Source organism: Mustela lutreola, chromosome 14, assembly GCF_030435805.1.
Source record: "Mustela lutreola isolate mMusLut2 chromosome 14, mMusLut2.pri, whole genome shotgun sequence".
Lineage (NCBI taxonomy): Eukaryota > Metazoa > Chordata > Mammalia > Carnivora > Mustelidae > Mustela > Mustela lutreola.
Genome location: NC_081303.1, coordinates 40,311,374 through 40,336,741, shown reverse-complemented (window position 1 = coordinate 40,336,741; position 25,368 = coordinate 40,311,374). Strand labels below are relative to the sequence as shown.

General features: G+C 42.1%; 1 protein-coding gene across 2 annotated transcripts; it reads left to right on the top strand.

Annotated features, from left to right (window-relative positions):
- The first annotated feature begins 1,072 nt into the window (after positions 1-1,072).
- UTP25 (UTP25 small subunit processome component) lies at positions 1,073-24,911 on the top strand. 2 transcript variants are annotated; one of them, XM_059145955.1, is made up of 12 exons: positions 1,073-1,298; positions 2,024-2,063; positions 3,210-3,465; positions 5,220-5,390; positions 7,496-7,584; positions 9,714-10,124; positions 11,910-12,129; positions 13,776-13,978; positions 15,140-15,322; positions 15,436-15,548; positions 16,353-16,598; positions 24,331-24,911. In XM_059145955.1, exons 1-12 carry the CDS (start codon positions 1,075-1,077, stop codon positions 24,572-24,574), a joined length of 2,400 nt encoding a protein of 799 aa, XP_059001938.1. In that variant the 5' UTR covers positions 1,073-1,074; the 3' UTR covers positions 24,575-24,911. The 2 variants fall into 2 exon arrangements, with proteins under 2 accessions (XP_059001938.1, XP_059001939.1); XM_059145956.1 differs by lacking the exons at positions 11,910-12,129; positions 13,776-13,978.
- Positions 24,912-25,368: the final 457 nt, after the last annotated feature.

Here is a 25,368-nt window from a genome sequence, read left to right as displayed (position 1 = left end):
CAAAGAGGGCTCCTGTTCTACCTTAAATGTTCAGATGAATTCTGCAATCTATGATTTAGCACTTTGTTTTTATAGAACATGATATTATGCTATTATTGGTGAAAAAATTCGCTGTGTTTATCTCATGGACTCAAGAAGCCCCACACACTGGTACATGTCCCTGAAATACTGAGTCTAATTTTGTTTTGTGCTTTCTCTTCTTTATGTGTTGAGGTTATTTCTGTACATTAAAATTCACCAATTTTAAATATACAGTTTAATTTTGGTAGTGGTGTGCAAGGGGAAACCACTGCCACCAGCAAGATCTGGAACTGTGACACCACCTTAAAAAGTTTTCCCATCCCCCTTTGCCCAAGTGCAGTTTTGAGACACTTAATTCAGTTTTATGGCATTCTCTAACCTTGACTCTGGGTGATTTGGGGAAATTCACTTTCCTTCTCTGGATGAGTTCCTGCTCCTATAACTTGATGAGTGTAAGAATAGATTTGTTTCTGGGGGGGGGGTGTCTTCCATTACTTTCAGAAAATGAGGGGGCGGGGTGAGGGCGGGTGTGTCAGCCTTGTGTCCTCGTTCTTGATATAGCACACGCAGGTGACCCACCCTAGCAAGTGAAAGACCTTGGTGGCATCAAGGTTTCCCATCCTCTCTTGGCTAGTGTGTAACGTTTTCCTTTTCTTTTTTTCCTTCTTTTTTTTTAGTGTGCAATGCTTTCTAAGCATCAGCTTCCTCTTCTGCAATACTGGGCTTACGAACAGGGCCTCTTTGTGTGGGACAATGACGTGAGATGTGTCAGCACGCTTAAATATTGGTTGGTATTTTTATTATATCACAAAATAAAGTGGGGTCATTCAACTCCACGACGACACGCTTACGCGGGAGGATTCCCAACACCCAAACGGAAGCACAAAGTACGCGCACCCCGAAAGCCCCAAGCGTGCCCGCCGACGGCCCGCACCTCAGAGAACCCACAGATACACGTGCATGCGCTTCCAAAGAGCCTCACTAGAGAGCAGAAGCGAGACCAGGAAGTTCTAAGGCCTGTCGCACAGGCACGACGTAAAACGGCTCTGCTTTATGGCAACCTGGTTCCGTCGCGAAGCGCTGTGGGCGACCCGCGTGAGTGAGTTGACTAGACAACTTGGTGGTGGGAAACGCGTCTCTTGGAGGTGGGAGACTTTGACGTTTTTTGCTATGGGCAAACGCGGGAGCCGGAGCCAGAGCGAGCTGCTCACCACCCTGACTAAGAAGCAGAAGAAGCATCTTCGGGATTTTGGCGAGGAGCATCCATTCTATGACAAGTATGGAGGGGCACTGCCGGGGCCAGCGGGGCCCGTGGCTTTTCCCGGGTTGGGGCCGCCGGTCTCCCTGGGGATCGGGACGGGGCTGCTCACCACTCTTCCCGCCCTTCTCCAGCTCGCTGGGCTTGGGAGGATGCCGGTGGCATCCCGCCCGAGATGGGGCTCTTTGTGGGTCCTCTTGCTTTTGTTGAGCCCTTATCTTCAAGTTAGACCGGACGCCCCCTGCGGAGGTGGGATGCTGGTTTTTCTACCGCCAGTTTTCTAAGATTGTTTCTGTGGTTTTGTGTGTTTTTAAAGAATTGTCTCGGCCCTCAGATACCGCTGTTTTATCCAGTTTTTGTGGGGTCCTCTCTAAGCGTCCAGACTCTCAGTTATGGTCTTAGTGCTCGCCCACCACTCCCCTTTGGGCCGCTTCATCAGCAATTAGATGCATTATAATTAAGAAATGTGCTAGAAAATGTCTTTTATTTGCTAAAGTGATACTTCTTTCCGATGAGAGCCAGTTAACTGTCGTGTGACCTTGTTAAACTTTTCCTTTGTCAGTTATCCGTTTGTTATATTCTTAAAATCCCTGTCCAAGTGCATATGTGGCTTTTACATGGCTATAGTTATAATGCATTTATAATGGAATGCCCTTCCTTTTTCATTTAAAGTTATCATTAGACTTTTTTTATTAATTGCTACATGCTAGTAGTTAGAGTTTAATATTACTTCTTTCTTCTCAGGGTTTCTGGAAAGGAGGCAAAACCACAGATTTATCAACTGGTAATACCTTATACCTTTTTAAATTAGAGTTGGTTGTCGGTTTATAATTTTAAGATTATATATAACAGTAATAAAGCCTGGCTACATTTCCACTCCTTTCAATTTTAGATGTAAGCTATTAGTAATACTGCTTACTGTTGAATGCAGATGTCTGTTATAATGCCATTGTGATAACTAATATAGTAACCAGAGTTTCAAACTCTCCTGAGAGATTAGCCTATTAGAACCTATCAAGGAGGCTTACCAGAGGGCTCTTGGTAAATCCTAAAGGTGTATCTTGTTTACTTAACATAAAAGGAGCCACAAACAGTGCAGACTGAACAAAGGTCCTAACTCATTACAACAAACTGGGAAAAGAACAACAACAACAACCCTACGTTCTTTTGTTGTATTGCAGTTTTCCTATTGCTCCTTTCAGCATGCAAAGTGTCTGACACACAGATTAGATCTCCTTATAACCAAAAGCCCTGTTTTTAGTCCACTTTCTTCCCATATAGAACATTAGCAGTTCAAAGAAGACAAAAATATTCTAGAATCATAGCTAGACTAGCTTTTTTTTGTTTTGGGGGGGTTGTTTTTTGGTTTTTTGAGAGAGAAAGACACATACATGCACAGGGCTGGGAGGGGGAGGGAGAATTTTAAGCAGGCTCCACACCGAGCATAGAGCCCAACCTGGGGCTGGATCCCACGACCCTGAGATCATGACCTGAGCCCAAATCAAAAGTCAGACAAGCCACTCAAGCATCTCCCTAGACTAGCTTTTTAAAATAACTTTGTTGCTGGGCATCATTGAATAGATAAGATTGTATATTTATAGAAAAGCTAATTTTTATTTATGAAAGTTGGAACCAGTTATATTTTTGGCCTCATGATAATCATAGGGTAGAAACAAGAATAATACGTTTCCGTTTTAAAATTTCCCATTTTCCAAGGCGCTTGGGTGGCTCAGTTGGTTAAGTGTCTGTCTTTGGCTCAGGTCAGGATCCCAGGGTCGTGGAATCAAGCCCCATGTAGAGTTCCCTGCTCAGTGGAGAGTCTGCTTCTCCTTCTCTCTCTGCCCCTCCTCCCACACATGCTCTCTCTTTCTCGCTCAGATAAATAAGTAAAATCTTTAAAAAGAATTCAAATTTCCCATTTTCCTTTTAGTCAGAGAGTTCAGATACTTCAGGTTCTGAAAGTGAAGCAGAGAGTGAACCAGAACAAGTTTCTGGGTACCACAAACTTCTTGCCACATTAAAGAATGCTGTAGAAGAAGATGAGGAGGAGGAAGAGAATGAAGAAGAAGAGGAAGACGAAGAAGAAGACAGTGCTGTAGATGAGGCGGAAATGAACAGTGAAGATGGTGATAGTGATGTCAGTGTGGAGAAAGAAACAACAGGAGGGTCTACCAAAGTGCAGGAGAGTAAGTGTCTTTGGTGTGGGCTCATCATCTTTGTCAGGACAGATTTTCCTATGAGCACAGTGCCCTATACTGTGTGAGTTGGAGGAAAGCACATGGATCCAAAGCAGAGACTCTTAACCTTGTTGGTTCAGTGATATCTTTGAGAATCTGATGAAACCAGACCCTATGGCCAGACAAAAACAGAAGTAATATTTTTGCTTATGATTTCCAGGACTTCATCAATCGTAGGTAATTGATTCAGAGGAAAGGGAACATAATGCTGTTTCTGGGACAGTCTCAGTTAAAGAGATCACTCTCTTTTCCTTAGAGAAACCAAGTTTAATGGAAGACAGACAAAATATAAAAAAATTTTCAACAGCAGATTTGTATGGAATAGCTAGTTGTAAGGCATTGAAGAGATTCCACCTGGTTGCCAGAGTAAATGGGGGGAGGGGAGCTTCAGAGAACAGCTGAGATTGAACGCTTAAAGGAATGTATCTCACTGGGACTTCTAGGGGACTTTTTTAACTTTAAAACTAACTTTATAGAGGTATGATTTACATGCAATGTAGTGTACCTGTTTTAAGTATACAATTCAGTGAGTTTGACACATACATCTATGTTATCACCGAAATCAAGATTCAGAACATTTCCAGTACTGCCAGAAGGTGTCTTCTTGTCCTTTTAGAGTCAGTTTTCCCCCTCTGGTATGAGGCAACCACTGATCTGCTTTCTTTCACTAAAGATTAATTCTGCCTATTCTAGAAATTCATATAAATGGAAGTGTAAAATACGCACCTTTTTGTGTCTGACTTCTTTGGCTCCTCATGTTTTTTGTGACTGATTTGTGTTGTTCATGAATTAGTAATTCATGACTTTATATTCCTGGAGCCATATCTCATTGTCAATGTGTCTGAGTAATTATTTTTACCTTACTATTTTAATGCCTGTTTTCCTTGTAGCTGCATTTTTTTCTCTATACTTTAAGGTGTTATACATCATTCTTAGTATTTTAATTCATCAGTTTTACTGGGATAAAAGTTCATTGCCTCAGACTTAGGGTTTTTTGTTTGTTTTCTATTTCCTGTTTTAGATTTTTAGAAGTGAAAAGTTTTTTTCTTTTAATTATTAAAGTGATATATACTTACTATAAAAATTTAAGAGGGTAGTGTAGTTAACCTATATCTCCACCACCTTGGGATGAACACCTTGAACATTCTATAGAACCTTCCATTACTTACTTTTTATGGATACACGTGTGAGTGCAAGGATATTACATGTAAATATACATATATATACATATATGGATGTGTGTGTGTGCATAATGAGCTCATACACTTCTGTAACTTACTTTTTCTTTAATAGTAGATCTTTTCCATGTTAATAATCATGGATTCATATTAGCTTCCTAATTATGTGGCGTTTCATTGTAAATGACATGTGGTAATTTAGTACTCCATTGATAGAAAAGGATGAAATCAATTTTTCCATTTATTTCTTATCATAATCATTGCTGCTTTGAACATCCTTACATGTACCTCTTAGTGTACTTTGTCTAGTTATCATCATAAAATAAGTTTCTAGAAAATTAAGCCTGGGTCAACCATCAGGCTTAATTTTGAAATTTAAGTCTTCTACCTGAATTTGCTTAAAGGTAAATAATAGCAGTGAACATCAGTGTTGATTTAGGCTAAGGAATTAAATTTTACTTGTCCACAGAAATATAATGATATTTGTGCATAAATAATTTTACATAGTGTTTCTCAAAATCACAGGTACGGATTTACCTGGTGACCCTGAAGGAAAAGGTGGGGATGGACCACTTGGCACATCACAAGAATCCCTTGAGGAGTTCACAGATGCAAAACATGAGTCACTTTTCAGCCTGGAAACCAATTTTCTTGAAGAGGAAAGTGGAGGCACATGCTCTCTGAAAGTGTCACAAGGTCAGAGCAGTGTGTGTTTGCATTCACCAGGTGCTTAGTATGGGGACTTGTGCGCTAATATGCATTAAATCTCCTATTACTGGAATGAGCAACAATAGAAACTGTTTAGAAGCTATATCTAGAGCTGGGAAGAAATAGTTCTCAGAGCTGTTTTGTGATTTTCAGTGGTTAGGTTGTGCTGGGAGTCAGGAGACTATTTAGTAGGACAAATAACCAAAGAGTGATAGTAGGGAAGGCCATTTTCCCACACTTCATGTTTCCACATTTGGGGTCAGGAGAAGACTTCTGATTTTCTCCCCAAGCAGGGAAGGAAGAGATAGGAGAAAAACATTTTATATTTTTCTTTCTACCTTCATTTGCTCTTTATTATTACAGTAGGAATTTTTCCAGATTTGTAAGACTCAGGACTGGCTAATTTCTTTTTTTTTTCTTTTTTAAGATTTTATTTATTTATTTGACAGAAATCACATGTAGGCAGAGAGGCAGGCAGAGAGAGAGGGGGAGGCAGGCTCCCTGCTGAGAAGAGAGCCCAATGCGGGGCTCGATCCCAGAACCCTGAGATCATGATCTGAGCCGAAGGCAGAGGCTTAACCCCCTGAGCCAGCCAGGTGCCCCAGGACTGGCTAATTTCATTGGTCCTCATTACCAGGGAGCACCTTTGAAGCCTGAAAGCACCATTCTGTCTCTCCAGTCTCTCTGAGCTTCTTGGTCCTGCCTCTCTTCCATTTTCAGTGGCTTGTACAAGGCCTGCCTCTGTATGGTAGGTGTAGGCAGGTCTCTGCTCTCTTAGGTCCACTTTCTTAGCCTGTGCCTGGAGGCTAAGTCAGGTTAGTCTTGTTTTGTATTCTTACTACTATTTTTGACCCCATTGTCCATCTTTACCCTAGCTGTACCGTTAAAGAAGCTGAAATTTTAATCCTTATTTGATTCGTTTGGTTCTGTTGGCTGTTATGCTGGAGAAAGAGAAGTAGCAGATAGAATTTGGGCACCAAAGCCATTCCAAACCATTAAAACTTAAGTAACCTTTGAGGAGGGGTGCCTGGGTGGCTCAGTTCGTTAAGCATCTGATTGTTGATTTCTGTTTAGGTCATGATCTCAGATTGTGTGAGCCTGTGTCGGGCTCTGCTGCTGAGCATGGAGCGTGCTTCAGATTCTCTCCCTCTTCCTCTGCCCTTCCCCACCCCTCACACTCTCTCTCTCCCTCCTTCCCTCTCTAAAAAAAAAAAAAAGAAATTAAAAAATCAGAACCATGGAGAAAACAGTACTTGATTATCCTAAAATTCTTCTGGTGGTTTTGCCTGTGTAGATATATCAGCACCTAGAATTCTTATATCCTGTTGTCCACTCTCAGGTGTTTAGTACAAAGTGCACTGCATTTGAAGTTTTACCATTCGGATCCTTGTGTAGGCCATTTAACTTTTCTCTCCTTAATGATGGGACTGGAAGGAGGGTTGTGTGGCCAGCTCAAAGGACTGAAGATAACCCTGAGTGTAGGTACTACCATTTGGATCATTGTTCACCCGAGTTGAGTTTTGAGCATTTCTGTGTGTCCTGCAGTGCATTCAGGCATGGAACCTGCTCTCAGGGATCTTATAGTGTTGCAGTGGGTGGGTGGAGGCAGGGTAGAGAACTGTCTGGAGGGATCCGGGGATAGCCTTTTAGTGGAATCAGCACTGTGCCTGGCAGAGTGGGCTCCAGGGAAATATTTATTATAGGTCAGGAGATAACATTAAACTGATAGTATTTGGACATACAGAAATGAGGTGAAAGGAAGGATAGAATTTTTAAATGAAGGAAGGAAATCCACAGAGGCAGAAGAATTTGAGGGCCATATAATTGAAAAATTACATTTGAGAGGTTGATTGAAAGTATACATCCTAGAGTGCCCCAAATTTCAAACAGAGAAGTTTCTTCAAGGTTTTTGAGCTGAGAAGTAATGTGATTAGAGAAATGCTTTAGGAAAGAGAACCTGTTAGAAACTTTTTGAGCTCAGAGAGAGGATGGGGAAAGTAGATGGGAGGAAGGATGAGTTAACATTGTGAAAAAGAGTGTTTCATTTAGAGGGAAGACCAAAAGTGTTCTGATATTCTTGATTTCTTAATTAGATCCATTTCTACAACATATGAGCAAAGAACTGAAGGAAGAAGAAATTCAAGCTGTTGCCACAAATCCTAAAACTACACACCAGCTAAAAGTAAGTATTGCTTGGTCATCCCCATCACAAACAAAGTGAAGCTCCACATAAAGCAATGGTGTTGGGTTTCAGCAGTCTCCTTGAATGTATGATAGCCACCAGTGGTAGGTGAGTTGATAGGGGGGCACAGCGTAGAAAGGCCGGAAGAGCCTAGAAGGGCACAGATGTAGCCAGGAAAGGCCGTGGGAAGCTGGAGTGTAGAAGCCAGGGAAGAATGGCTTGGAGACAGGTACACCAGGGTTTAGACCAGCATCTGAGAGGTGCTGTTTACATGACCCAAGGCAAGTTAATCTACCTTTTTAAATCTTGTTCTCATTTGTTCGAAGGGGGCAGTAACGCTTACCTCAAAATGAAGTGATTTAGCTTACTGACTGATACATAGAAAGTATTGAGTAAAACACTAGCTATTGCTGCTTTAGTTTGTCTGAAATATCTGAGATAGGTTCACAACTAAGTTACTCAGATGTGGTGCCGTTTTTGCTTTTTTGTGTTTTTTTGTTTTTTACCAGCAGGTCCTCTTTTTAAGAGTTGGTCATCGTTTTTTAATTGAAAATTTTATTAAAATAAAAATTATAGCTGAATTTTTAAGTAATAACACAAAGACGTCCCTTATGCCCTTTGCCTAGTTTCCCCCCAACGGTAGCATCTTGGTGAAACTATGCTGCAGTATCAGGGCCAGGAAATTGACATTGACTCACCCTTCTGACTTATTCAGCTTTCCTCAGTTTTGCTCCTCTTCTTGTGTGTGTGTGTTTAGTTCTATAACTGTTTTATCGGGTGGAGGTTCCCCTTATCTACCACCAAAGTCATAATTCCCTGGAGATCCACCCCCAGTTCTTGGGGGCACATCAGTAATTCATTTCTTTTCTTTTCTTTTTTTAAAGATTTTATTTATTTATTTGACAGACAGAGATCACAGGTAGGCAGAGAGGCAGGCAGAAAGAGAGGAGAAAGCAGGCTCCCCACCGAGCAGAGACCCTGATGTGGGGCTCAATCCCAGGACTCTGGGATCATGACCTGAGCCGAAGGCAGAGGCTTTAACCCATTGAGCCACTCAGGCGCCCCAGTAATTCATTTCTTTTTATTGCTGAGTTCATCCTTTTTTTCCCTCCTGAGATAAGCAATTTTGTTAGAACACAAAAATTCCCAAACTGGTATTTCACAAAAACAAAGTTTATGATTTTAATAACAGTATCTCAAAAAATGTATTCCATGCCCAAGTAAATTTGGAAAACTTGAGAAATGCAGTAAAATAGAGCTCTTATCATAGGACTCATCAAAACGTTTTGTATCTAATATACATTGTAATTCTCCCTGAGGGGGATTAGATTTTGTGATGTGTACTAAAGTTATTGACTGTGGAGCCCTTTTTTTTTTTTTCCTAGAATGAATTTTGATATTCTAGAACACAATCCACAAAATAGTTTGGGACACACTGACATAGTGAAGAGCTCAGGTTGGAAGTCAGAAACCTTGGGCCCTAGCTCTCAGCTCTCTTCTCTCCTGGGTCATCAAGACTGTCTGAATCCTATAATCTCTCTGAACCTCTGCTTTCCTGAACTGTAAGATGAGCATTATATTGTCTGCCTTGCAGGTTGTTGGTGAGGATTAAATTAGGTGATCTGGTAAATCACAGACAGCTTGGTAAATTAGAAATTACTGTGAATGCAATGTATTATAATGCATTTCTTTTTTTCTTTTTAAAGATTTTATTTATTTATTTGACAGATTAGATCGCAAGTAGGCAGAGAGAGAATGGGAAGCAGGCTCCCCGCCGAGCAGAGAGCCTGATGCGGGCCTCGATCCCAGGACCCTAATATCATGACCTGAGCCAAAGGCAGAGGCTTAACCCACTGAGCCACCCAGGCGCCCCTTATAATGCACTTTTTTTTTTTTTAAGGTTTTTTATTTATTTATTTGACAGAGAGGAATCACAAGTAGATGGAGAGGCAGGCAGAGAGAAAGAGAGGGAAGCAGGCTCCCTGCTGAGCAGAGAGCCCGATGCGGGACTTGATCCCAGGACCCTGAGATCATGACCCGAGCCGAAGGCAGCGGCGCAACCAACTGAACCACCCAGGCGCCCCTTATAATGCACTTCTAACTTAGGTCTTGATCTGTCTCTTTCCTAGTGGCCAATATTAGGCCAGCTTGTCTTCTCCTCTAAGTTTCAGAAGTTGGAAACTTTTAAACCTTCAAAGGACATTGATTTAAAGTCACTTCATCTCCAGAAGCCTCTGGAATCCACCTGGACCAAGACCAACAGCCAGTTCCTCTCTGGTCCCCCCAAATCAAGTGGCCCCTTCACCCCCCTCCAGAAAGAGCTCTTCTTAATTATGAATTCTTACCGGGACCTGTTCTACCCAGAAAGGACCGCCCTGAAGAATGGGGAGGAGATCCGCCACGTGTACTGCCTACATGTAATAAATCATGTCCTCAAAGCCAATGCCCGGGTGCTTGGTAACAATAGCAGACGCCGCAGCCAGAAACTTGGGGTGGGTGACGATGATGACTTCAGAGACCAAGGGCTAACAAGGCCCAAGGTGAGTGGCAGCAGGAGAGCTTTGTCCTCCAGGAGGCTGCAAGTCACTGCCATATAGGTGCCTGGCACTTGGCAGGTACTCAGGTATTTTAATGATATGAATACTGGAATAATGAATGAGTCTAGAGTGAGCAGGTTAGAATGGGCCAGATAGTGCCAGAGCAGTGCAGCAGACAGCTTAGTGGACTGTTTCTAACTGTGGAATTGGAAGCTTGTGAATCAGAGGTACCTCTGTGATAACGCTGTTTAAAGATAACCCTGAACATACTAAATGACAACTCCATTGTAAATCTCTTCTTGTTGATTGTCAGAAATGGATGGAACCTTAGCAAGCCTTTTATCCAGTCCCTAAATATTACAGCTATGGACAGAGACCCAGATTCGTAGAGGACCTTGCTAAAGAGCCCCAGGGAAGGAATAGCAGAGGTGGGAATAGAGCCAAGGGTTCTCTTTACTGAGCCACACACATAAGTAAACCTGGAGAAACAGAAGTTCCCATTTTTCCATTATACAGTTAACTATTGATTAAAGTGATGATTACATTTATTTGGGCTCATAAGCTTAAATTCCAATGGGTTTGGAGCTTTGGTAGAAAATGTCTTTTAATCGTGCCCGCATTATTCATGTTAATGTGGCTGCATTTTGTGTCATCCTTTCCCCATTCCCCCTTAGCCTGTATCCCTCCGTATTGAAGAAGTCTCGTAGGATTCTAGGGTTTAGTACTGTTGTGGCTCTTAGACATTTCTTGGTCCAGACCCCTATGTGATAGCTGGGGAACACGAAGCCTAGACACTTTGTGTTGGAGCTGGGACAGTAACTTGGTCCTCTTCAGTCTTGGGCCCTCAGTGATGCACTATACCAGGCTGACTCACTGCACGTCTCCAGCTGTGCTGGTTTGCTTTCTGGGAAACTATCTCAGAGTCTTGAACATAAGGATTGTAAGTTATCTGTTTCCTTTTAGAGTGGTAGAAAAGAATAAGTCAGATTACCCTTGAAGCACATTTAGAATTTGATGAATTGTGGAATCTGACAGAGGTTTTTTGCATTGTTGATATTTATAGAAGGGTAGTTAGAAATTTATCATTGTTAAGCATATTCTATTTTCATTTTCACCAGTTGTAACTTCAAGCATATTTGGAAATGTTTGGAAAACTGAGTCCTACATTTCCCATTGAGATATGATCTTATTTCAGAAATGCTTTCTCATCATTTCTGAAAAATGTGCTAGGGAGCATACTAGAAAAGTAGTGATGCATTAATCCTTTCTTTTCCTTACCAGCTTAATCCTGTCTTTTCCTTACCAGCTTTATTTGTTCTCAACTTACTATAGCTAATTCATTTACTTTTTGTTTTATTTTTTAAAAATTTCCCCTAATTTATTTATTTATTTAGCATATATTTATCCCTTGGGGCTTATGCATAAAAATACTGTACTAAATTCTGTGGGAGACAGAAATGAGTAACATTTCATGCCACTTTTATGTTTATATTGGATTTTTGATAGTGGACACCTGTCAAATATCCTGAAAGCTATTTCCACATTCTGTTTGAGAGTTGCCTCCTGTGGAGTCATGAGATTAAGGTCCATAGGACATAGTGCTGGGTATGAGAGGTGCTGAACTTCTAGTACTGAGCCAGGTCCTGGCTAAGGGGGTGACCGAGATGTGAGCCCTTTTGGGGCCTGCTGCTCTACGGAGAGTTATTTAGCTCCATGTCCCCAGCAGGCTGACATGCAGCTGTCAGTCCTTCCCCTGGGCTCATCGAGGCTGCCGTGGCTTCTTCCCAGGTGCTAATAGTTGTACCCTTCCGGGAAGCTGCTCTGCGAGTGGTACAGCTCTTCATCAGCCTCCTCGAGGGTGACAGCAAGAAGAAAATAATTGTGAGCAACAAAAAGAGGTTTAAGGGAGAGTATGGCTCAGATCCTGAGGAGAGACCACCCAACCTCAAGAGGCCCGAGGATTACGAAGCTGTGTTTGTCGGCAACATCGATGATCACTTTCGGATCGGTAATTCCTTCCGTCAGAACTCAAACTCTGAAGGATCTATAATGTGAGGTTCACATGGCTGCAAGCTAGAAACCTGGAATTAGGCATTCTCTCAGTGGGGTGAGATATCTTCCTAACAGGACCGGGGTGTATTTGGGACATGGTGTCTGCCAGGGGAGAGAGTCTTGCTTGGCTGATGGGGTGGACACTTGGCTCAGGGTGGATCACCTCTGAAGCTGTATGTAAAGACACGTGCGCATTGACGGCAAAAGTGTCCTTGCATACCCGTAGCTAGTAGCTGCTGCTACAGGGGGAGTTGGAAGTGACAGGGGCTGAGTGGGTCACTGGGGAGGTTGAGTAGACAGTATCTATATATAATGGTGGACCTCCCTCCTACCGGCCATGTAGCGTGCCTGCCCCTGAGTTGTCTCCACTCACAAGTGCCACCCAACTTGTCACATCTTTGCTTGTCTCTTATTCAACTCCTATATACTTGGTTGGTTTTATATTGATAAAGTTTTGGGAAAATGTCTTTTAGTCACAGGCTCATTTGAAAAACATTTATTAAGCATCTAATGTGTGCCAGGTACTGCTAAGAAGCTGAGGATACAGAAATAAAAGTTATGCTTCCTGCTGTTAAGGAAATCCAGCATAATGGGAAAACAGTACAGAATGATAAGTGCCGATTAGAGGATGCAGTGATGTTCTGGGAGTGTTTAAAGCAATTTCTGTACTCAAAACAGGGACAGGATAGTTCGGGAAGGTGTCCTGGTGGCAGCGCCATTTATGGAAGGTTGAGACCTGATTAGGGTTTAGTCTATTACAAAGAGGGGTGGTCAGAATGGAGGAAAAGGGTTCAGACAGGAAACCGCACATGCAGAGGCATCGGGTTGAATAAGCTGAGAATGACCTAAGAGCTACATAGGATTCAGCGTGGCTGGGGTGTCAGGTGCAAAGGGACGAGAGTAGATGTTTAGTTTTAAACATGAAGGTGTCCTGCAAGCTGCTGATAGGTCAATTTTGGGCTTTGGAAACAGATATGGGCTGGAAATACAGATCTTTGTGGAGGTGGTGTTAAGCTGTGGTTAGTGAATAAATTTATCCATTTATTACCATAAACTTATATAGGATGTGAGTGGAACTTAGAGCTTAGCTGAATCAGGGACTTGTGGAAGAGCAGTTTAGATCCTGAAAGATAGCTTATCGTCTGGGACAGGGTTAGAAACAGAAGTGAGTGTTAAAGAAATGGAAACCCCCAGTGAGGAAAAGAATATTTCAAGGAGGATGTCCTCAATATATTTCTTTATGCATTTGTGAGTATCCTTAAATTGGTGACCTTGGCAGGAGTCCTTTCAGTGGAGTCCTGAGAATCAAGCCAGATTGTGATGCACTGAGGAATGAGTAGGAAATTTCTAAATGGTGGGTGACCATTCTCTGGAAAAGTTTGAGCCAAAAGGAAGAGAATGAGAGCTAGACAGGACCACAGAGGCAAAGGGAGATGATTATTTTAGGAAGGGAAACCGCTGGAGCATGGTCATTTACTAAGGGGAAAGATGTGAAGGTGCAGCATGCTCCGTGAGTGAGTGAAAGGTGCTGAACTTCTAGTACTGAAGCTAATGGCTCGGCAGGAACTAATCAGCGGGTGTGTACTTGGCTGTTTCCTGTAGGAGTGGCAATACTTCAGAGAAGCATCCGACTCTATGCCCCCTTTTACTCCTCTGACATCCTCATTGCCTCCCCGCTGGGCTTGAGGACCATCATTGGTGCAGAAGGAGAGAAGAAGAGAGATTTTGACTTTCTGTCTTCAATTGAGCTGCTCATCATTGATCAAGCTGACATTTACCTGATGCAGAACTGGGAGCATGTCCTGGTAATGATGGTCATTCACATTTAGAGAGAGAAGCAGCTCAGTAATTTAAGTCTTTAAGGGTTATTTAATGCCAAATGAATACTCAGTTTGGAAATGGGAATATTTTACATTTTCCAACTTGAAAACACCCTTATGCCCTCTTCTACCCACAGGTTGACAATAATTACGTAGAGGAGCAAAAATTTTTACCAATATTTCAGATCTCCAGAAAAGGTTTCTTCCTCCTTAAGGTCATCTCTGCTAATAGACCACTTCAGTGTGGCTGGTTGGTAGATTGGTTGCTCCTGACCAGGAATGTCTTTACCTAATATAATTCCTCCTACAGTTTATCCTCATTTTCTTCTCTTTGGCCTTCAGTGGAAACATTGCTCAGGATTTCTGAATGTGTGATCTTATCTTACAGAGAAATGTAGTATGTCCTATCCTCTTAGTGTAGCTTGTGGCTATAATTTTTTTCCTCCTTCCCCACATACTCTGCAGTGTTGTACATTTTAGGATTGAACAGCTGTGCTTTGGAACAATCCTTGTCATAGAACCATAGGTTTGGTTTTTTAAAGCATTTGAGAACTTACTTCTACAGTCCCAGAGCTTGTAGGGACCTAGGAAGGTTGGGGCAAATAAAGAGGATCTTTTAATACTTGCTATTCTTCAACATATATTTTATATGTATATAATATATAACATAATATAATTAAGATAGAAAAAGCATGTTGATGGTTGAGTCATATTCTGTAATTTGGGGGAAAGGCATATGTACTGGCTCTGGGGATATCCTAATGTTTTGAGAACCAGGTCAGTGAAGAGCACCAGCTCTGTTTTCCATGTCTTTTCCTTTCTTGTCCAACTCAGGGACTGAGGAACCCATAGAGTGATTAGGATGGCATTTCAGAAGTTCTATCAAAGGAATATTCCTGTAGGTACCATTTTGATTGGTTTTGAAAGGTCTAAGAGGTAGCTAGTTTTAGGTTACCTTCCTGTCCAGGGGTGTTCACCTAAGCGGGCAATTCACACCCATCTGAGCCTTGATTTTTCTGGTATAATTTGGAATTTGGCTGCATATACTCCATGGGGTTAGTAAGATGACAGACTTGTAAAATGCTTAGTGTGCCCAACAGGTACATTGTCAGTAAAAATGAATGGTAGTGTTATTTCTACTCAAAGCATTTGATGAACCACATGAACTTACTGCCCTTGGATTCACATGGAGTGGATTTCTCTCGAGTGAGGATGTGGAGCCTCAATAATTGGTCTAAGTACTATCGCCAGACACTGCTTTTTGGGGCCCTGCAGGATGCCCAAGTCAACTCTGTGTTCAACAAGTACTGCGTCAATCTGCAAGGCCAGGTGGGTTTTCTCCTTGTTTCTTTGGATCTTCATGAAGCATTGTGTACTTTTTGGGTCATGAGGCATAAGCGGAGGATGGCTCGCTTCCTAACATTCTCATTGACTCCTGGCAGGTGGCTGTGAGGAATGTCCCAATGACAGGCTCTATCAGCCATGTCCTGGTGCAGCTTCCACATGTCTTCCAGAGGTTGGAAGCTGAAAACCTAGCTTCAGTGATTGATGCCAGGTACCTATCCCTGCCTAGTCCCATTAGACGCCTGGGGGTCACAGAGAGGGATTTAGCTGCAGCATATGAATTTAGAATTCAATTCCATGTTGACTTTACTGACAATCGTTTACCAAATGATATGAGATCATTGAACCCAGTCATATTGACAGAGGAGGAAACTGAAGCCTGGAGAGGTCCTAGTTCTCCTAGCTAGTTAGTGGCAGCATTAGTACTGTAAATCAGGGGTTCTTCCCACAAGATCATGGCATTTCTTAATTACATTACACTGTTTAATGCTGCTACATGTTCCACGTCAACAACTTAATTATAAGGCCTTTAGGGCAGAACTAATGCCCAGGAGCAAACACTGGAACCTTTAAATATTCAACTCTAAGCTCTTCGCCTTTTGCCTCCCACAAATACCAAGGTTCCAGTATTTCTAATAATCTCTATTTTCCCTGTCTCTTCAATATGTTTCTTTGGGAGACCCATGGTAGGAGAAAGATGCTTTGTGTGTGGGAGGTGTTCAGTAATTGTGATTGATTGACCATGGATGGATGGATGAATGAATGAATGAGTAGTGTGCTTATCTATTTCTAGAATAGTTCTCTGGGATACACTGACATCACCTCTATTTATTAACAGTGAATTGAGTTAGCACTTATTTTTTTATCCTTACATAATCTCTTTGTGATGACGTCAGATTGGCCTCTTTGGGGAAAGTAGAAGGAGATTGTGACTTGCCCAGGGTAACCTAGTTAGTGGTGACATTGTGGGCTAATCTCCAAATCATTGACTTTGCCCTTTGCTTTTCCAAATCAGGTTTAACTTTTTTGTGAACAAGATTTTGCCTCAGTACCGTGATGCCGTGATGTCTCACACACTCATCTACGTCCCCTCCTACTTTGACTTTGTGCGGCTCCGGAATTACTTCAAGAAGGAGGAACTGAATTTCACCCACATCTGCGAGTACACTCAGAAGTCCAGTATCTCCAGGGCCAGACACTTTTTCCTTCAAGGAGAGAAGCAGTTCTTGCTCCTCACAGAGCGCTTCCATTTCTACAAAAGGTAAAGCAGTGCTGGGTTTGGAGCATCCTCTCAGGAGGGGAGAACCGTGAATATCATGGCCTGCTTCTGAGTACATGGCAGGCTTGGTGGTGCCGTAAGGTCCTCTTTCACTCTACTTTCTGTGGAGAAACCAGAGGGTTTTGGAACTGGATAGACTCGACTTGGTTGGTTGGGCTCTTCCCAACATGGATATTGTTGGAAAAGGTAGGGACCAATGAGAGACTATAGTGTAATCTGTGTGTAGGTGTGGAGTGTGTCCACACTACTTCATGTAGTTGTGGTTTTACACCTCAAGAAAGACATTACTGAGTTGGAACACTTCGAGGTAGGCACAACTGGAGTGAGTCTAGGAGGGAGAGGGAACTGTCGTGAAAGCATAGACACAGTATCAGGGGCCGTGTGGTTTGTGGACTCAGAGGCTGAGCACACGGTCCATGTTCGGAGAGTTATGGTATGTCTTGAGGAGGTGCACACACCCTTCCTTACAAGGAGACCAGGACCGAGGGGCCCCATGTTTGGGGGAGGCAAAAGGTGAGGGGCTTAGGGTTGAATATTTAAAGATTTCCGTATTTGCTTAGCTTCCCCATTATGTGATTTTGACAAAACAAATTAGATTTGCTTTTTAGAAACACATTCCAATTAGAGCGTTAGTAATATCAAGCCTTCTGTTACTATTTGCAACCACTTGTGCCCCCAGAAGTCAGGTGTTTTATTGTTTTGCCAAGTGTGTCTCTGCTGCCAAATGAAAAAGCCCTTTTTAAACCCTTAACCTGTAGAGAGATGGAAGTTGCATCTTTATCTTTTCCTTCCTGATGTGCAGTAATGTTCAGTGAATTGATGTTTTGCCTTTATTGTTTAACTCTCAGTCATATATACTACTGAGCGGCACATTTTTTTTAGAGAACCCCAGACACCAAAGCCAGAAATCTTTCAGGCTTTGGAGGATATTCGGTGATACATGTTGGCACTGCTTTGCCTTTTAGTTTATGTTGATGTTAGGATGTGCTCCCTAAGACATGTTCTTGTTACCACGATGGGGAGGGAGGAATGCAACAGCCTGCCACAGCAGAGGAGGCTGACATGACATGACCTCCTTGGCTGTTCTGCTGACTGGGTGATCCAAGAGTAGAGAGATGAGAAATGGCTGCACTTGTGTTTCCTGGGCTCCACTGTTGGCCATCTACACAGGGCTGCTTGGCCAAAGAGTGTTAATGAATGCCTGCTTGTTGGCATCATTATTTGCTTTGTTCCAATAAGTTGTTGTTTTCATTCATGTTGGAAAGTGATATTTGGGGGAAGTTTGCACTCAGCAGGTTTTAAGAGCCCTTCGTTTTCTGTCAGCTTGATACATGAAAGCAAGCCTTTTAAGTGAAGTGGATGGATTGGAAAACTTCCCAGTGTGATTGTTTATAGTATGAATTAGGCTGGGATGAAGACTCTCTCAAAGAGCAGCTTTTCAAGGAGAGGGCATGATTTCTCAAGTAGGCAGGACAGTCCCCTGTCTTACATCACTGAATTTACCAAATTCTTTTGCCCCCAAATCACTGAAAGACAAACTTAGCATGTACCACCTACTTCCTATGCTGGGCCAGGTTAATTGGTATATTCTGTATTTAAGATGAATAGAAATAATGTGCTTCAGTGTTCTGTGACTGCTAATTATCCCAGAGTTTCCAACTATAGATTTTTTTGCTTGAGAGGTCACCAGGGTGCTGATAGGTGCTTTTATCTGCAGTGCCTCTGTGGAGAGGTACATGTAAAGCTTAAATATCCAGCTCTGAAATTCATTATTTATATTCTCTGTGGAAGTAGGCAGTGTTAGAAATATCATTGCTGATTTGCAAGCTAGCAAAACATTTTCAGCATGAAGATTAGTCATGTTTTGTGGGATTGGGGGATGAAATCGGTAGAATTAAGATTGGACAGGCTTTGGTCATGATGGTCTGCTTGAGGTTGGGATGCTTCACAGCTCTTTCCCTCCACATTGTCCCTGGATTGTCACAGCAGGAGGATTCTCAACCAGGGGTCAGGTCAGAAACTCTGGAGGTGGGATTTATGGGTTTGGAAAAGGCTGCTGGCGTGTTCCGAGTATCCCCAGCCCTTGTGGTAATCCCAGAATTTCGGGATCTGAATTTCTGAATTCAAAATTCAGATTCAGAATCCTAGTTCTAAAAGTAGCAGACCATCTCTATAGATAAGGTGGAGGAGCTCGCCTTTCAAATCAGTTGTGGGCGCCTCATTTATCTTTCACAGTTGGCAGGTGAGGTCAACATCTGGCCTGTCCTATGTCCTTAGTCTGAGTACATCCAGCTGTTTGGTCATATTTGTGTGTTTTGTTTTTAAAGATTTTATTTATTAATTTTTTGAGAGAGCACGAGTGAGGGGAGGAGCAGAGGGAAAGGGAGAGAGGGACAAGCAGACTCTGCTGAGCATGGAGCCCTATGGGGGGTGCTCAATTCCAAGACCCCAGAGATCATGACCTGAGCTGAAAGCTAGAGTTGGACACTCAACCGACTGAGCACCCAGGTACCCCTTGGTCATATTTTGTAGGGGTCACTGAAGACCCAAAGCTTAAACCAAGGGAGGAGGAAGGTAGGGGAAAAGGTGCTGAAGACTGGAGAATCAGCACTAACTGACCCTCTGAAAAAGTCCTCATCACGTTCACTATTAGCAGGAGATATTTAGTCTCTGCTATGGGAGCTTTAAGACAGAGAGATTTTCTTGGTTTTTAATTATAACACTTATCAGAATTGGTTTTATTGTTTTGTTTTGTAAGTACTCTGATTCTAAGAGTATTACACAATTATTTTAGAGAACTTAGAAAATCTAGGTTAAAAAAAAGAAAATGGAATCTCACTGCTCTGATATTAATACCCATTTTAGTGTATTTCCTTTTTTTATGCAAAAAGTATGTGCACATGTACATAGGCACACAGACACACAGGCTTTTTTTAAAAGATACTAATTGGGATCATACTGTACTTACTGGGATTTTTTTCTTTTATATGTTTTAAGTGCTTATTGAAAACGGCTTTTTTTTTTTTTAAAGATTTTTTATTTGTTTGATAGAGATCACAAGTACGCAGAGAGGGAGAGAGAGAGATAGAGGAGGAAGCAGGCTCCCTGCCTAGCAGAGAGCGGGACTCGATCCCAGGACCCTGAGATCATGACCTGAGCTGAATGCGGAGGCTTAACCCACTGAGCCACCCAGGCAGCCCCTGAAAACAGGTTTTTAAAAATTTTTTTTTTTTTTTTTAAGATTTTTATTTATTTATTTGACAGATAGAGAACACAAGTAGGCAGAGAGGCTGGCAGAGAGAGAGGAGGAAGCAGGCTCCCTGCTGAGGAGAGAGCCCGATACGGGGCTCGATCCCAGGACGCTGGGATCATGACCTGAGCTGAAAGCAGAGGCTTTAACCCACTGAGCCACCCAGGCGCTTTGAAAACAGTTTTAATATGTTAACACTTTGGCATATATATGTGTCTATCATGGGTCCATTTTAAAGTTGATATATATAGCCCTGTCATATCCTCCCTTTCCCTAGCTTTTTATTTGGAAAGGCTTCATTTCAAAGGAAATTGTAAGACTAATAGTGAACCTCTATAACTCCTTTCACTTGGACTTCACGAGCTGCTAGCATTTTCCCACATTTGCACATACCCCTATTCTTTCTTTCCTTCTTTCTGTCAGTTCACATGTTATTTTTCCTTCCTGTGAACGATGTGTAAGGAAACTGCAGGAGGCTTCATGACACTGAACCCCTAAATCTTTCAGTGTGTAGTTCCTAACTTTTATCTTACTGTAACACCATTATCATACCACCTGTTATCACTGTACTAATATCATCTGATATGTATAGTCGTGTTCACATTTTCCTGGTTGTCTCTGCATTGACCATTATAGCTGTTTCATCCCCTAATCCAGGATTCAGTTAAGAATCATACATTACAGTTGGTTAATGTTTGTTTAGTCTATTTTAGTAGTTCTCAGCTGGGGGCAGTTTTTCTGGAGACATTTTTGGTTGTCGAGACTGGAGGGTTATTCTGGTGGTCTAGTGATTCTAGTGGGTTGAGGCAAGGATGCTTCTAGGCATCCTGGAGTGCACAGGATAGCCCTGCAACAGAGAATTACCTGGCTCAATATGTCAGTAGTGCCGAGGTTAAGAAACCTTGACCTTGGGCGCCTGGGTGGCTCAGTGGGTTAAGCCTCTGCCTTCAGCTCGGGTCATGATCTCAGGGTCCTGGGATCGAGTCCCACATGGGGCTCTCTGCTCAGCAGGGAGCCTGCTTCCTCCTCTCTCTCTCTCTGCCTGCCTCTCTACCTACTTGTGATCTCTGTCAAATAAATAAATAAAATCTTTAAAAAAAAAAAAGAAAGAAAGAAAGAAAGAAAGAAACCTTGACCTAGAATAATTCTTTTGCCTTTTTCTTTCTTTGACATTTTTTTTAAGAATTCATTCCAGTTTCCTCTAGAATATCCCAGAATCTGGATTGTCTAATTTTTTTTTTTTAATTGCTATTTAGATCATTGGTTCCCAAACTTTGCTATACATTAGAATCCCCTTGGGGAGCTTTTAAATATTCAGATACCTAGGTCATATCCCAGTGCCAATTAAATCCCTGTGTGTGGGGGTGGGGATGAAGCATGGATGATTCATCTACACAGGTGATTCAAAGTACAGTGAAGTGGGAATCATGGACTTAGGTTAAATATCTTTGATAAAACTCTATATAGAGGATATTGTATACTTCCCACCATGTCTTGGCACATATTGTTTGTTTATATCGTATTTGGAGATGCTAAATGTAATCACTTGGTCAAGGTGGGTCTGCTAGATCTCTCCATTGTAAAGGTTCCTTTTCTATTAGTAAGTAATCTATGAGGTGTGTATTGCATCATTTTTAAGAAATTAACATATAATGTATTATTAGCTCCGGGGGTACAGGTCTGTGAATCATCAGGCTTACACACTTCACGGCACTCACCATAGCACATTATTGCATCATTTTTCATGGCTACATAGTATTATGTTGTATGGATATATAATTAGCTGAGTTTCCTTTTAATGGGTAAATAGGTTTTTTTAAAAAATTGTTTTGCTATTATGTGCACCAGTGCCAAGAATATCCATATGCATAGTTGATGGCATCGTTGCTTGTTATTTCATCAGGATAAATATGGGGAGGGAAACCCGTTAGCTCAAAATCTGTACACAATGAAAAATTTACTATACATTGCTGCTTATTTGCTCCCTACCGTCTTCCCCATATTTTGTCTCCCCCTCCCCAAAATACACACACCTGATAATTTGTACTCCATTGGCCTATTTCTGCAAAACCCCACTTGTTGCTGGTGACTTGATAGCCAAAATGATACCTCAGTTTTTTAATGTCTTTTTCTTTCAATTTTGTGTTTTTTAATAATTGTCTATTGTATGTAGAGGCTGAAATAAGTAGTACTTAACCCAGACACATGTCTTACTCTGTCAGGCCACTCATGTAGGAGTTGTAAATCTAGTCAGGATTTGGTTATTACTGTAGCTAATCTTCCACGCTCCACAGACTTCAAATTCATCTACTACACAGTGGCTTAGTGTGGGGACTGGAGTGCTAGAGGGTCTTTTCTCAGTGTCCTGATCTTCTCTCAGCTTTCACCAAGCCTTGTAGCCCCGTGCCGGAGCAAGGAGCTCTCCCCACTCAGCCCCTCCCCCAGCAGCAGGCTGCTCTTGCTTGTTACTCCCTGTGAGGCTTGAGGCTTGGGGTTGGGGTTCTCTTGGTACAGCTTGGTTTTAGGCAGGCCCTGTTCATTCTGAGCTGTGGAGGTGGGGCCTTCTCAGCATTCCTGTAGCACATTCCATGGCAGCTGAACCCTGCCTGGTATCTGTAAGGGGTCTTGGCAGGAAAGAGTTTCCTTCTTCTCCCATAGTGGTGGCAAACCTCTGCTTATGTTACTGCAGGATTTGGGGTGAGCGGATTTCATGCTCTTTCCTCAGGGGTAGTCAGCTGTTACTTTCTACTCTGTGGAAGTCTTATGATGAAGAAGGATGAGGTGGGGTTTTACCATCCCAGATGACTTGCTTTACCACCCTGCCAACAATTAACCTTTCCCCTCTCTCCTCAATTTCAGAGTTTTGCTTCATACAGATATGGGTCTGGGAAGTGAGAGGTTTCACCAAAGGGATCTCTCATGTATTCTGCCTTGCCTCCCATCTCTCTCAAGGACTCCCAGTGGAGACCTGTGGAAAAGAACTCATGAGTGAGTGTGAGAAGGAGCACCCACAAATCCCAGGGATTCTGAACCGTCACACAGGCCCACCCTTGCCCTTTCAGAATTTGTTAAAAGTATAGCTGTTCTCTTGCTACCCACTTTTTTGGTAGCTGCTCTCTTACTCCTGTGCTCCTTTAAGAGTAAAGTAGTTCTTGTTTTCTGTCTGTCTGCAGAAGGCTTTGCCACTCTTCAGAATTCAGTCAGTGGTGGTCTGGCTTTTGAGATCTGGTTGCATGTCTCTTCCCAGCTCCTGAGTTTAGCAACATGACATTGGTCGCTTGAAATTGGCCATGGCAGGAGTATTTACACCACAGAAATTGGCAGTTGCTTCAAATCAGCACTCTCTCTTCCCCAGTGAGAACCGGTTATTAAGCATTCACCAGTGCACCATTCAATCAGTTCATTTGGTTGCCTTGTGACATCAGCTGTCTAGGCTCAAGGAAAGGAATGCTTTTATAGGTTATCTGGCTTTTTCTTGGTAGTGTAAAAGCAGTATGCTCTTGAGTTTACTCTATACTAAGCAGAAGCGGACCTCCATGTTTATTTTTGCTTATTTTGATAACTAGTGAGGTAGAATAGTTTCTTCAAGTCATTAGCTGTTAGAATTTCTTTTTTATAATAATGTTAAAGGTGAACCAAGTAGCAGTTTGCAGTTGGTTTGGAAGACGAGGATTGTCACAGAGGTCAGGATGATCCTGAGATAAGAAGACAAGGAAAGCTTATTTTCTGTGAATAAAATAAAATTCCCAAGGGAGTCTACATCACAGTGTAGGAGAGAGCTATAACAGGAAAAATTGGAACTTGTCAACTATAAAATCTTTTGTTATGGAGCCCCAGAGGGAATAATTGACCTCGACCCGAACCATACGGTGAGTCCCTAGAGTCTCCACCCCCTACCACCACTGTGCTGCACTGCAGCAGGGAAGGAAGTGCATAAGCTGTTGAAACTAATTGCTTTTCCATAATGCCTAATGGGTCCTCAGGCAGGATTTTGTAAATGGATGAACTTGGGACATCTGCCATGGAGTTAACATGTCTACAGAGTGACAAGAAAAGACTGATGGGAACGCATTTACAGTTTTTGCAGTTTATTTGACGTACTGGATCTGACCTCCTCTCCATTATAGAACTTTCTGTTGTGCTTATTATATTAAGGGTAATGTTAAGTTGTTAAGTGTTTGCTTTTTAAGCTTTCTGTGACAGATCTTCAGTCCTAGTCTACCTCAGATCATGATAAAATTTACTTTATCATGGTCTTAAGCCAAACTTTAGTAATTCAAATGTATTGTCACAAAATAAGTCCTTCCAACTCAAAATAACCTTTGCTCTGTTGGTTGTGTGTGCCGTTGTCTTCCTCCTGGAGGATGGAGCAGCAAGAGGGAGCGCTGCCCCTGTCGAACTCTTCTAAGTAGCTTTTCCATACGTTTTCTCAAGTAGATACTCTTCTCTTTCCCCTTCTAATAGGTATACCATTAAAGGGATCAGGAACCTGATTTTCTATGAACTGCCAACGTATCCCCACTTCTACAGTGAAGTCTGTAACATGCTGAGAGCCACCAGCAGAGGAGAGGAAGCCACCTGGACTTGCACTGTCCTCTACTCCAAGTATGATGCCCAGCGGCTGGCTGCTGTGGTTGGCGTGGAGCGGGCCGCACAGATGCTGCAGTCCAAGAAGAACGTTCACCTGTTTATCACTGGAGAAAGATGAAACTTTGTTGGACAGGAAATGGTGTTGGTGGGGTAATAATGCTTACTTCTGTGCCACTTGGACCCAGTTCTGATCACTTACATGAGAGAAGGACTGCTATAAGGAAGGAGCACCAGGCAGCATCATATTGGATGATTCTTTTTAGGTCATGTGTCCCTGAAAAGTTAACTAAATTTTGTAAACTAAATTTTGGTCACCTCTTACAGAGATCAGGAGGGAGCTGATAAACTCCGAGACGTTGATAGAGGAAAAACTTCTACTTGAAGCTCTTTGTAAGCCATAAATTCTTTTATTGTTATTTTATTCTCTAATTTATTACACTTGGTAAATTCTTTCAGATTTGCCTATTTCTTTTTGACGCTTTCTTAAAGTAAGGCATACATGTCATTGCTTGGGAACTGGTTATGAGAAATTGCAATACTTCTTGCTGCTGAATATCATCTTAATTTTGGATCACACAGGTTTTGCAAAAACAATTATTTTTCTCCAGCCAAACTTTTTTTAAACCTTAAACATTTTATTTTAATTCAGCCTAGAAGAGTACATCCACTAATCTTTTTTAACTCATAACAGTAAATGTTTTACTTAAAATATACACTTCAGGGCACCTGGGTGGCTCAGAGGGTTAAGCCTCTGCCTTCAGCTCAGGTCATGGTCCCAGGGTCCTAGGATTGAGTCCCACATTGGACTCTTCGCTCAGCAAGGAGCCTGCTTCTCTCTCTCTCTCTCTGCCTGCCTCTCAGCCTACTTGTGATCTCTCTCTCTGCCAAATAAATAAAAATATTTTTTTAAAA